The 13823-nt window shown below is 42.3% G+C and overlaps 1 protein-coding gene across 6 annotated transcripts in view; it reads left to right on the top strand.

The window, feature by feature from the left end:
- The window catches only part of wdr95 (WD40 repeat domain 95), a 136070-nt gene that overhangs the window by 54266 nt on the left and 67981 nt on the right, over positions 1-13823 (top strand). For all 6 annotated transcript variants that reach the window (XM_072262947.1, XM_072262948.1, XM_072262945.1 and 3 more), the window contains 5 exons: positions 7145-7375; positions 8351-8433; positions 8531-8623; positions 9313-9355; positions 10496-10542. In XM_072262947.1, coding sequence (XP_072119048.1) covers positions 7145-7375; positions 8351-8433; positions 8531-8623; positions 9313-9355; positions 10496-10542 — 497 coding nt within the window. The remainder of the gene's footprint in view (positions 1-7144; positions 7376-8350; positions 8434-8530; positions 8624-9312; positions 9356-10495; positions 10543-13823) is intronic.

The following is a 13823-nucleotide window of genomic DNA, read 5'->3' as shown; positions in this document are numbered from 1 at the left end:
AACAACCTTTGCCTTAAGTATATGAAAAGGCTGAGCCTCCACAGGCACCTGTGGCAATGAATTCCACAGCTTCTTCACTCTCTGGCAAATGAAACATCACCTCATCGCCATTCTGAAAGGATGCCCCTCTATTCTGAGGCTGTGTCCTCTGATCTTAGACTCTCCCACCAAAGGATACATCCTCTCCACATCTATCTACTCTATTGAGGCCTTTCAATTTTCAATAGGTTTCAATTGGGTCACCCTTCATTCTTCTTAATTCCCATGAGTACAGGCTCAGAGCCATCAAACTTTCCTCATATGAGAAGCCTTTCAATCCCGGAATCATTTTCGTGAACCTCCTTTGAACCCTTTCTAATATCAGCACATCATTTCTTAGAAAACGGGCCCAAAACTGCTCACAATACTCCAAGTGAGGCCTCACCAGTACTTTATAAAGCCTCAACATTACATCTATTCCTCTTGAAATGAATGCTAACATCACATTTGGTTTCCTCACCACAGACTCAACCTGAAAATTAACCTTCAGGGAATACTATATAAGGACTCTCAAGTCCCTTTGCACCTCAGATTTTTGAATTTCTCTCCATTTCAAAAATAGTCTACCCTTTTATTTCTTCTACCAAAGTGCATGACCATACACTTCCTGATGCTGTATTCCATCTGCCACCTCTTTGTTCATTTTCTTAATCTGTCTAGGTCCTTCTGTAGCCTCTATGATTCCTCGAGACTGCCTGCCCTTCCACCTATCTTCATAGCATCCACAAACTTTGCAACAAGGCTATCAGTTCTGTCATCCAAGTCATTCACATATAAATGAAAAAAAATGGTTCCAACACAGAACATCGCTAGTCACCAGCAGCCAACCAGAAAAAGTTCCCTTTATTCCCATTCTTTGCCTCCTGCCGATCAGCCACTACTCCATCCACGCTAGAATCTTTCATGTAATACCATGGACTTGTAGCTTGTTAAGCAGCCTCGTGTGGCACTTTGTCAAAGGCCTTCTGAAAACCCTTTGGCTGTCCTGCTTGTTATTTCTTAGAAGAATTCCAACAGATTTGTCAGAAAAGATTTTACCTTGAGGAAACCATGTTGACAACAGCCTATTTTTATCATGTGCCTCCAAGTACCCCAAAACCACATCCTTAACAATGGACTTCAATGTCTTCCCAACCACTGAGGTCAGACTAACTGGCCTATAATTTCCTTTCTTCTGCCTCTCTCCCATCTTGAAGAGTAGTATGACATTTGTGTGGAACTATGCTGGAAACTATTGATTCTTGAAAGATCATTACTAATGCCAGCACATCCTCTGAAGCCACCTCTTCCTGAATGCTGGGGTGTAGTCCATCTGGCCCAGGTGACTTATCTATCTTCAGACCTTTCAATTTCCCAAGAATCTTCTCTCTAATAATAGCAAGTTCACACACTTCTTCCCCCGACACTCTCAAACTTCCAACATACTGCTAATGTCTTCCACAGTGAATACTGATGCAAAATACTTATTCTGTTCATCTGTTATTTCTTTGTCCCTCATTACTACCTCTCCAGCATCATTTTCCAGTGGTCCGATATCCACTCTCGCCTCTTTCACACTTTATGTATCTGAAGAAACTTTTGGTATTCTCTTTAGTATTATTAGCTATCTTACTTTCATATTCCATCTTTTTCAGTTGCCTCTATTGGTTTTTAAATGTTTCCTAATCCTTTAATTTCCCACTAATTTTTGCTGTGTTATATGCCCTCTCTTTGGCTTTTCTGTTGACTTTCACTTCTCTTGTTAGCCATGGTTGTGCCACCTTGCCTTTTAGAATACTTTTTCCTCTTTGGGATGTATATATCCTGTGCCTTCCAAATTGCTTCCAGAAATTCCAGCCATTGCTGCTCTGCCATCAACCCTGCCAGTGTTCTTTTCCACTCAATTTTGGCCAGCACCTTGTTCATTCCTCTTTAATTCTCATTACTCTACTGTAATACTAATACATCTGATTTTAACTTCTTTCTCTCAAATTTCGGGTTAATTTTGATCATATTATGATCATTGGTCCCTAAGGGTTCCTTTACCTTAAGCTCTCTTTATTGGTTTATTGCACAACACCCAATCCAGAATAGCTGACACCTTAGTGGGCTCAACCATGAGCTGCCGCAAAAGGCAATCTCATGGGCATTCTAGAAAACCTCCCTCTTGGGACCCAGCACCAACCTAATTTTCCCAATCTACCTGCATATTGAAATCCCCCATTAGTATTGTAACATTACCTTTTTGGCATGCATTTTCTATCTCCTGATGTAATTTGTAGGCCACATCTTTACAACTGTTGGGGGGGGGGGGATGGTTCTGCATATGACTCTTTTTATGTCTTTTTACCCTTCAGTTCCTTAGTTCTACCCACACTGACTCAACACCTTCCAACCTATGTCACCTGTTTTTAATAATTTGATTTCATTTTTTACCAACAGAGCCACCTTACCCCCTCTGCGTACCTGCCTGTCCTTTTGATACAATGTGTATCTTTGGATGTTAAGCTCACAGCTATAATCTTTCAGCCATAATTCAATGATGCCTACAACATCATACCTGCCAATTTGTAACTGTGCTACAAGTTCATCGACCTTATTCTGTATACTGTGCGCATTCAAATATAACACCTTCAGTCCTGTATTCACCCCTTTCGACTTTGTCTCCCTTTTACCTTGCAACTCAGCCTGTTGACTGCAATGTTGCCCTATGATCAGCCTCTCCTTGCTAGGAGTCTCACTACACATTGCCTCTGTTTGTAAACCAACAACCTCATCCTCAGCACTGTCTCTCCAGTTGCCATCCCCCTGCTAAATTAATTTAAGTCCTCCTGAACAACTCTAGCGAACCTGTCTGTGAGGATATTGGTCTCCCTCAGATTCAGGTGTAGCCCGCTCCTTTTGTACAAATTGTACCTTCCCCGGAAGAGATCCCAATGATCCATAAATCTGAACCCCTACTCCTGAACAAGTTCTTTGCCAAATCATCCTATTCTTACCTTCACTGGCACGTAGCACAGGTAGCAACCCAAAGATTACTACCCTAGAGGTCCTGTTTTTCAGCTTTCAAACTAGCATCCTAAAATCTATCTTCAGGACCTCCTCACCTTTCCTACCTATGTTATTGGTGCCAATATGTACTAAGACTTCTGACTGCTCAGCCTCCGCCTTTAGAATGCCATGGACCCAATCTGAAACATCCCTGACCCTGGCACCTGAGATGCAACATGCCATCTGGGTGTCTCTATCGCACCCACAGAATCTCGCCTCTGTTCCTCTGACTCAGGTATCTCCTATCACCACTGCAGTCCTCTTCACCTCCCTGCTCTTCTGAGCCACAGCACCAGACTCTGTGCCGGAGACCTGGTCACTGTGGCTCCCCTCTGGGAGGTCGTCCCCTCAATAATACCAAAGTTGTATAATTATTATTGAGAGGAACAGCCACAGGTGTACTCTGCACTAGCTGTGCATTACCCCTCCTTCTCCTGACAGTCATCCGGTTACCTGTCTCCTACAACCTACGGGTGACTACCTCCCTGTAGCTCCAGAGAGTGGTGGATATGTGGAATGCTCTGCCCCAGAAGGCTGTGGAGGCCAAGTCTCTGGATGCTTTCAAGAAAGAGATGGATAGAGCTCTTAAAGATAGCGGAATCAAAGGTTATGGGGATAAGGCAGGAACTGGATACTGATTGTGGATGATCAGCCATGATCACAGTGAATGGCGGTGCTGGCTCGAAGGGCCGAATGGCCTACTCCTGTACCTATTGTCTATTGTCTATCACCACCTCATTCTCCCGTAGGGGGAGAAGGTCATCGAGCAGCAGCTCCAGTTCATTAACACGGTCTCTCAGGAGCTGCAGCTCCATGCACCTGCTGTAGATGTGTTTACCCAGAAGGCTGGAGGTCTCCCAGAATTCCCACATCGGTCGCAGAGTACAAAACACTGTCCTGAAGCCATTGTCACTACACTGCTATGCCCTAAAAGACAATAAATGAACAATTAAGAACAAAATGAGTTACCACATATTTTACCTCACCGAAGCCTGTTGAGCCAAAGCTATTCCAAACATTGGCACACTAAGAATGGCCCCCTCCATTTGCACGTGTTATTTTTATTCGTCCTTATTAACGAATCCCACTCGGTGATTGATCACAGTCCAACTCTGAGAAACTGCCACAAAGTTCTGCCTTTATAATCTTACGTGCAGACCTGATTGCAAAGTTAGCTGTCTTCATGTACTCCCACTCAGCGATCTGGTAGCTACACCGGGATGTAAAATGCATCCCTCATAGTCCCTTCACGATTAGGATATTATGCTGTGAAAAGTGTCACATCACAACTATACCAAGGGAAAGGAACACATTTATTATTTGAAGTTATTTCTTCCATTGAGGCAACTTAATGAAGGTGCTGTAAGTAACAGTTTAACCCGTCTCCTTGTGATCATTTTAGAATGAGACAAGTCCGCCTAACAGATCTGCCTCTTCAACAGTACTAGAATCAGGTTTATTATCACTGAACGATGTCATGAAATGTGTTGTTTTACAGCACAATATATGAAAAATTACTGTAAGTCACAATAAGCAGTATATTTTTAAAAAAAAGTGCAAAGAGAGAGCAGAATAGTGCATTAGTGTTCATGGACCATTCATAACTCTGATGGTGGAGGGTAAGAAGCTGTTCTTAAAATGTTAAGTGTGCATCTTCAGGCTCCTGTACCACCTCCCTGATTGCAGTAATGATGTTGTTTTCAATGTATAAGATGTTGTTTAGTGTCAGTCAATAAGGCATGAACAGATTAGAGATGGCAAAGTTATTTCCCATGGTAGGGGATTCTAGGACAAGAGGGCATGACTTCAGGATTGAAGAACATCCTTTTAGAATTGAGATGCAGAGAAATTACTTTAGTCAGAGGGTGGTAAATCTGTGGAATTTGTTGCCACGAGCGGCTGTGGAGGCCAAGTCATTTGATATATTTAAGGCAGAGATAGATAGGTTCTTGATTAGTTGGGGCATCAAAAGGTATGGGGTGAAATAGGGGAGTGGGGATGACTGGAAGAATTGGATCAGCCCATGATTGAATGGCAGAGCAGACTCAATGGACCGAATGGCCTACTTCTGCTCCTATATCTTATTGTCTTATGATAAATGCTTCTATCTTTCTCAATTTTCCACTTTCATAAGTAATGCCTTTATGAACTTTGTGAGGAGATGAATAGTAAGTACTGACATGGAGCACAACGATTCCTTGATGTTAGTGGTAGCATAGACTAGCTAGACGATTCTAGTGACAGTTTCACAGAGGATGGTTCTTGTTTATTTGGAGGATTTTGCAGTGTGCACAGTAAATATACTTCATGGAGCCACAGCGTGCTTTGCCATGGCACAACTGTAATGTTTAATGGTGGGTTCATTGCTAAAGCACCAGAAGAAGCTTATTGAAGACGTAGGAGGATGAGGGGACCTTTGTAAGTCCTCCCTGGCAAGACCAGAACCACTGTGTTCCTTCCTGCTCCCATTTCCCCTCTCATTGATGTTGGGCTGTGAGTAGATTGGAGTAAGAACTGAATGCACCTCCTCTATTTGAAAAATGATTGGGAAGAGGGCAGAAAGCAGCTGTTGTGGTGAGCTGGGAGTGGTTAGGAAGTGATGACCTATCACTTTTCTGTTTTTCTCTGTTGCTCTCCTATTCAAATTCATGTGAAACTTTTGTTGAGCACCCAGCCTCATAAGGTATGCCACTGGTCTGAGAAAAATGTATAGTAGTTTGATGAACTTTGATTAAAAATGGCATAAAGTCACCTGGGCTTCAGGAAAGAGAAATAGGGAGAACACACAGCAATTCCCTTCACGAGGTCAGCGCTGGAGAAGGTGAGTAACATCACAGCAATTCTCATCGAGGGGTCAGCAATGGAGAGGGTGAGTAATATCACACAGCAATTCTCATTGAGGGATCCAGCAATGGAGAGGGCGAGTAACAACACAGCAATTCTCATCGAGGGGTCAGCAACGGAGACAGTAACAACACACAGCAATTCTCATCACGAGGTCTGCAATGGAGAAGGTGAGGAACAGCACAGCAATCCTCATTGAGAGGTCAGTAATGGAGAGGGTGAGTAATATCACACAGCAATTCTCATTGAGGGATCCAGCAACGGAGAGGGTGAGTAACAGCACAGCAATTCTCATCACAAGGTCTGCAATGGAGAGAGTGAGCAACTTCAAGTTCCTGGGCATCAACATTTCCGATCCATCCTGGGCCCATCACAGTGACAGAATTACTAAGAAGGCACGGCAGTGGCTGTATTTCATTTGACGTTTGAGGAGAGAGTTCTGGTATGTCACTGAAGATTCTAGCAAATATCTATAGTTGTACCATGAAGAGCATTCTAACTGATTGCATCGCTGTCAGATATGGAGGTGCCAATGCAAAATTTGCAAAGGGTTTTAAAATGATTCCAGCACCATCATGGGCACCAGCCTCTCCATTATTGAGAGTGTCTTCAACAGGCGACGTTGATCATGAAGGACACTCGCCATCCAGGTTATGCCCCTTCTCATTACTGCCACCAGGAAGGAGGAAAAAGAGCCCGAAGATGCACACTCAATGTTTTACGAACAGCTCCCTCACCCCAGCTATCAGATTTCTGATGATCCATGCTCACTGCCTCACTATTTTGCACTATTTTTAAAAATAGTGTACACTATTCTTATTGTAATTTATAGTATTTTTTAAATATATTGCACAGTGCTGCTGCAAGACAACAAATTTCACAGCATATAGTTATATCTGTGATATTAAACCTGATTTTGAGCTTTTGAAGATGTGACTTTGGTATAATTCACATAAAAGATAAAATCAACAAGAGGTATTTAATGTGACAGCTGTTTATTTTTGAGAAATAAAATGCAGTTCTCAGAACAGTTCGGATTGGACTCAATCATCTTCACAGTCTTGCTCTAATATCCCATAATCTTTCTGAAAATATAAAGTAGAAATTGCTGAAACTATTCAGCAGATCAATGCTGTATTCATTAGGGATTAAATTGAATAAGTATTTCTGTTGTCCTTTCATTAGAGCTACTGCATTCTGTTCTGTGCTCCTTTATTTTTTTGTTTATCAGGATGAATTCTGCACATTCATGCAACTAAAGTATCAGGAGATTGAGGAATCCTACGTACGATCAAAACATATCTCATTCTCCCTTCCGGCAACTGTCAGGATGCTCTCCCATGCCGAGCAGATCCTGCGCATTTACTTCACGCCTGATGAGACGTTCATCATGATGCGAGAAGCTGGAACCGTTTCCTTCTGGACGTCACAGCTAAAGCTGAAGCGTAGTCGGAGGCTCTTTGTACGTACATTTGTAGTCTTTCATAAGGATTGAGTTTGTGAGCTGGGCATTTGCACACTAAACTTCATTCCCACTATTACCGAGGGGTAATAGTGGGAATAATTTTCATTGGTCTTCAGCTGAGGTGACTGTCAAGCATAGGTAATCAAATGCTATGTTCTTGTACTAGAAATTCAAAAATAGTTTAATGGCCTTTAGCACTTGGAAGCTGTGGAACTTAGAAATTTACACATGCTGAGAAAGTGAGGAGGAGGAATAGACAGAAAGAAAAGAATGTGTCTGAATTGTTATTGACTGACAGAGGATACTGAAGGCTTCTACATTTCATGGCTACAGCAGACATTTGTTTTCTCTATTTTCTTTCAATTTACATCTTCTCCAGGCAGATTAAATACATCAACAAGCCTCCAGAACCCTCTCTGGTAAAGAGCAAGCTGTCTTACCCATTTTCTCATAGTCTGCACCTTATCATATCCATGTGCTTTGTTCTCTCCATCTTTCCTCCTCCTCCACACACTTAAATCTGCTTGTTTTTTTAAATTTTCTCAATTCTGAAAACCATCACCCTAGAATACTCTCCACAGATGCTGACTAACTTGCTGAACATTTCTTGCATTTTTTTTTATACATATCTTTGTATTATCTGTATGTGTACAATTTTATCCCGTGCAGCTGAAGTCAGCGCATCATCGAGGCGCAATGAAAGTGTTCTGTGCGCAAGGCCCGAGCAGCATCCACTGCCACAACAGCACCCACCCACTTGTGTCCCACATGTGGGCGAGCCTTCAGGGCCCGGATTGGCCTCATCAGTCACCTCCGGACCCACAGCCACCAATCTCCCATTTGACTTTGAAGCCATGGTCATCTTCGACTACGAAGGACGAACAACAACAACACAATTTTATCGAAGTAAAAGTAGTACAATGCAACTGGTCAAAATTGATAATTGATAATTTTATTCATTTTATCTTACAGGAGAAGTCTTTGAACCGGAAGCCAAAATGGATAACTGACTTCGCCGTCATGTATCAATATAACAAGTTCATTCTAAGTACTGGGTATGGGTTCCTTCTCCATTTTATCTGAATGAATTTTATAAAACTAAGTGAATTACATGAGAAGAGCTGAGGTATTTTATATTTCTTTTAAATTCAGAGATCGAGAAATTCAGATTTATGAGCTCTCTACATTTGAGCCATATTGCCAGATCACTGGTTCAGAGGCATGTCCATTACAGCTTGATTACTGGTAAGGAATCCAAGTTGTTGGCCTACTCCTAAGTGTGAGATATTCTTGAATTTTCACTTCAGTATCAAAATCTGAATGTAATGGTGCTCAATTGACTTCCTCCAGCGGATATTTTTGCTGCTCTAGATTCCAGCAACTATCATCTCTTGTGTCTCCATCAAAATAATTTATTTATTGATTGAGGTATGTCACTGAGTAGGCCCTTCCCGCCCTTCGAGCCACACTGCCCAGCAACCCCTGATTTAACCCTTGCCTATTCACGGGACAGTTTACAATGGCCAATTAACCTACCAACCGGTACATCTTTGGACTGTGGGAGGAAATCGGAGCACCCAGAGGTAATCCACGTGGTCACAGGGAGAACATACAAACTCCTTACAGACAGTGGCAGGAATTGAACTCTAGTTGCTGGTATTGTGCTAACCACTACACTACCATGCCACCGTATTCTGACTTACAAAATTGTTCTGCAATCTTCAGTACTTCACCAGAGTTTCTAAATTTAACATACTGTAGTGTAAACATTATTTCACAGAATTAGTTGTTGAAATAAAACTGACTGCAGCAGAAACCCTCAAGTTTAACAGTTTTGTTGGGCTAGAATAATTCTCCAAGATGTTTTGTGCTGTGAAATAGTTTGAATCCCTGTAGACGTCAGATGCTATGACTTGATTTCTTTTATTTTGCAGTTCTGGTGCCGATGACTGCATGATTCTCTATGGAGATGACCAGGTGAGAGTCTGATATGACCATTCTGTGCTGCTGATAGCTCCACACACCAGTGTCCTTTCAGTATCTGGAAAGCACTCCTAGTGTGCCTGGTGACATGGAGATCTGACACACAGATCCCAGCACAGGCCTTACTCTCTTTGCTTATTTAATAAACAAAATTCTAAATAGATTTCGGCTCACTTTCAAGGACTCTGCAATTCGTGTTCACAGAACACTGACTGGGGCGTTTCAGTGATGACTTCATTTTGCAGGTTGCAATGCTTTTATACACACAGTGCCCAGTTTATTAGGTAAAGGAGTGGAACCCGGTGTGGTTCTCTGCTGCTATAGCCCATTCTCTTCGATTTTTGATGTGTTGTGAATTCAGAGATGGTCTTCTGCACATCAGTGTTGTAGCACCTGATTACTTGAGTTACTGTCGCCTTCCTGTCAGTTCGAACCAGTCTGGCTATTCTCCTCTGACCTCTTGAATAACAAAGTGTTTTAGCTCACAAAGCTACTCACTGGATGTTATTTGTTTTTCATACCATTCTTTGTAAACTCTAAAGACTGTTGTGTGGGGGCACGGGGGGGGGGGGGGCGGGTTGTTAAATTCCATTTACCGTTTAATCTACCAAGCTGGTGGTTTTGGGCTGCGGGAGGGAACTGGAACTGGAGGAAACCCAGTTGCAATCCCAGGGTGAAAGTGGGTGAAAACTCCACATAGGCAGCAGCTGAGTTCAGGCTTGAAGCGAGGTCACAGGAGCTGTGAAGCAACAGCTCTGCCGCCTTATGCTACTGTGCTTGTCCAACTGTTCGGCAGCAGTCACAGAACCACAGTTTCTCTCAGCATTAATTAGCTTTTCTGTACTCTTCATCCTCACAACCAACGACTAATTATAAAATCTTGTGGTTCTGACACTGTAATGCTTCAGAATGCAGCAACGTTAAAAGAACTCCCAGACACTTTAAAAGTACTCCAACCTCTCAATCTCAGTGACCAATGACTTGAGAGTGGATACAATCAGCTAAAGGAGTAGGGTTGCAACCATGTGCTTACCTTAAAATGCACTCAGTGTTACTGCACATCAAATTTCCTGATGAATGTATAAAGTCTAGATACCTATGCTCCTTTAATTTTTGAAACTCTTTTCATTGCAGGGTTGTGTAAATATTTTACTTCTGTCATCTGTAGCAGAGACTTTAAGGTTTGTAATTTTGACAAGCTTCTGGATGTTTCTTCACTTTGAAATGGTATTGTCTGAGATTATAATGCTTGCTTAATGCAATTCACTTGAGTTTTGTTATGCATATTAACAATTTTCTAGTCTGTGAACTTAAAAATCATGGGACAGTTTTGAACCAAGGTTTGTTGTTCCAAGTAACAAATCGTGGTTATGGATTGAAAAGGTAGCACTCTCTGTAACTGAGCTACATGGCCAGGACGAACCCAGGTTCACAGATGGTTTATGTTGTGTTTCCCATCACTGTTGTAACAGTAACAGATGTATTACTCTCTCTCAAACAGTTAAGGTAATGGATAGAAACATGAATTGAAATTCATGCTTCTGGTTCCTAAAGACAACTGCTGGTAGGAGCAAAAGTATGGGCAAAAAGTGAGGAAGTGACCCAGTGGAATAACCCTGGCGAGTCTTCTAATGCAGGCATACATAGAAGAGCAGATATAAGGGCTCAAATCCACCAAGTGATGCAGGGAAAGAGAAACCAAAGATTGTTTAAAATATAATTTGAAATTTGATCACCAATTTGACGCCCACATTTTAAAATGTTCATAAAATATGTTTTAGTATACTAGTACAGTATGATTTCTCTGCAGACTGTGAGATGGTACACAATTACAGTGCCACCTGGTGTTAGAATGTGGCCTCACAACTGTGACCTCTATTCCGAAACTAGTGAAGCAGAGATTTGGTAGTTTTCCAGCAGGAAAGTGAATGATACAGAAAGCTCAAACACGAGGAAATCTGCAGATGCTGGGATTTCAAGCAACACACATAAAAGTTGCTGGTGAACGCAGCAGGCCGGGCAGCATCTCTAAGAAGAGGTACAGCTGATGTTACAGAAAGCTGTCACTAATTGTTCAATATATTTATGTCTTAGCCTAGTTTATTTGATTGGAGCCTAAGTTAAAAAATATTGATATATTGCTCTTCATATTTTTAAATTCTTTTTTCTGGTCATGAAGACTAAGATGATCTCCAACATACTTTAAAATGGGTCATAAACACAAGAAAATCTGCAAAATGCTGGAAATCCGAAGCAATACACACAAACAAAATGCTGGAGGAACTCAGCAGGCAGCATCTACAGACGTTTTGGGCTGAGACCCTTCATCAGGACACTTTTCAGCCTGGCCTGCTGAGTTCCTCTAGCATTTTCCGCGTGCTACTGTTCTAACAAAGTTCAACAGCTGACGCTGTTCGTACATTGATTATCTGCTGGTGATTGTCTTCACTGTTGACGAGGCCATGTTGCTAATCAAGCTGTGGCTTCTTTTTCTGATACAGATTTTAAAAAAAAATTGAAACAGCAAATTAATGAACAGATCCCCTGGGAGTGTTCACTGGTACTTTGCTTTTGGCTCAAGATGCCATTGCAGGAATGAGAGCACCAATGGAACTGGTGCTGAAAAGGGACCATTACAACAATGTATAGTAACTGTCGCTGTGCTGGGAACCTGGAATGAACCTCTTGCCTCCTTCAGGCTGCCTGCTGGTATCTGGTGCTTAGTTCCATGGCTTAATGAAGCTGCCTGGGTGAGCTGGTGTTAGAGGATCGCATGAGCAGTGCCATAGATCAGGTCTGAGGTGGGGGGTGGAGATCAGGACCCAGCCTTCATGCTGAGTGTAGACCGTGTTATGGACAGGCAATGCCTGCTCCAGGTGTTGACGGGCTACCCAGACCTGACTGCCTCTCTCATCACCTCCTGTTCCATGTGATGGTAGCTGCTGTCTCCCCTCGATTTGTCTTCCAGCACTGGAGACTTCTCCATGGTAACAAGCTTTCTTTGAACTTGTTACCATAGAGAAATCTCTGGGCTGGGAGATTGATGCAGGAAAATGGAGGTGGTGGGTGGGTGGGGAGGGGCGGGACTAGAAATGGGCACTCGTAAGACCATAAGGCATAGGAGCAGAATTAGGCCGTTCAGCCCATCAAGTCTGCTCCGCCATTTCATTACAGCTGATCCAGGTCCCACTCAACCCAACACATCTGCCTTCTCACCATATCCTTTGATGCCCTGACCAATTAGGAAACTATCAACTTTCACCTTAAGTATACGCATGGACTTGGCCTCTACTGCAGTCTGTGGCAGAGCATTCCACAGATTCCTAAAAAACTTCCTCCTTACCTCTGTTCTAAAGGGTCACCCCTCATTTTTGAGGCTGTGTCCTCCAGCCCTCTTACCTTCATATTCCTGCCAATAGATGAAAGCATCTCAGAAGCCACCTTACTAACCTGTCCTGTTACTTCCTGGGACCTGTGGACAAGTACTTTATGGTCCCTTCACTCTGCCATATTTTGCAATATTTTACCATTATTATTTTATTATATTATCATATCTTTCCTTTGCTGTGAGGAGACACCTTAAGACAGATGAAGACTTGACTTAAAGGGAATTAAAGGTAATATGTCTGGACAGATGTGAAATTGTGGGGTCATGGAAACACAGAGGATTTCTATAATGAGTGAGAGTTAGAAAAGTGTTGGTGTTCAGTTGAACCCGTGTGTCCTTCTACATGAATCTCTGGAATTTAACAGGTAGCACAACAAAACAATTGCAAAGAAAAATGTGATGCCCACTATTGCAAGAGAATTTAGGTACAAGATTATACAGGTCTGGTCTTCCTATTTAAGAATGAATTAATTTCCAGAAGAAGGAATACAATGGAAGTTTACCAGGTTAATTCATGGGATGGAGTGTTTGTCCTGTGAAGCAAAAGGATAAGGCCAATATTCTAGGATGAGAGGTAATCGGAGCAAAGCGCCAAATTCTCAGTTTGACTGGGTAAATGTAGAGTTAATGCTTCCTTTGCCCAGAATGTGTAGAACAAGGGTTCATAGTTTAAAAGTAAGGCATCAGCCATTTGAGGCAAAGATGAGAAGAAACCTCTTAACCCAGGAAAGTGAATATTTTGAATTGTCTATCCAAGGGAGTTGTGGTGCGCACTTAATGAGTATATATAGAACAAAGGACATTACAGCACAGTGCAGGCTCTTTGGCCCATGGTGTTGAACTGACCTTTTAACCTACTCTAAGATCAATCTAGCCCATCCCTCCTACATAGGCCTCCATTTTTTGAAATTCCATGTGCCCTTCTAAAAGTTTCTCAAGTGTTCCTGATGTACCTGCCTCTACCACCACCCCAGGCAGGGTGTTCCACACACCCTGTACTCTGTGTAAAAACTTACTTCTGACAAACCTGCCCCCCCCCCCCCATACTCTCCTCCAATCATCTTAAAATTATGT

Source organism: Mobula birostris, chromosome 7 (genome assembly GCF_030028105.1).
Source record: "Mobula birostris isolate sMobBir1 chromosome 7, sMobBir1.hap1, whole genome shotgun sequence".
NCBI classification, from domain to species: domain Eukaryota; kingdom Metazoa; phylum Chordata; class Chondrichthyes; order Myliobatiformes; family Myliobatidae; genus Mobula; species Mobula birostris.
The sequence above is the reverse complement of the archived record's forward strand: the minus strand, read 5'-3'. Positions and strand labels throughout refer to the sequence as shown.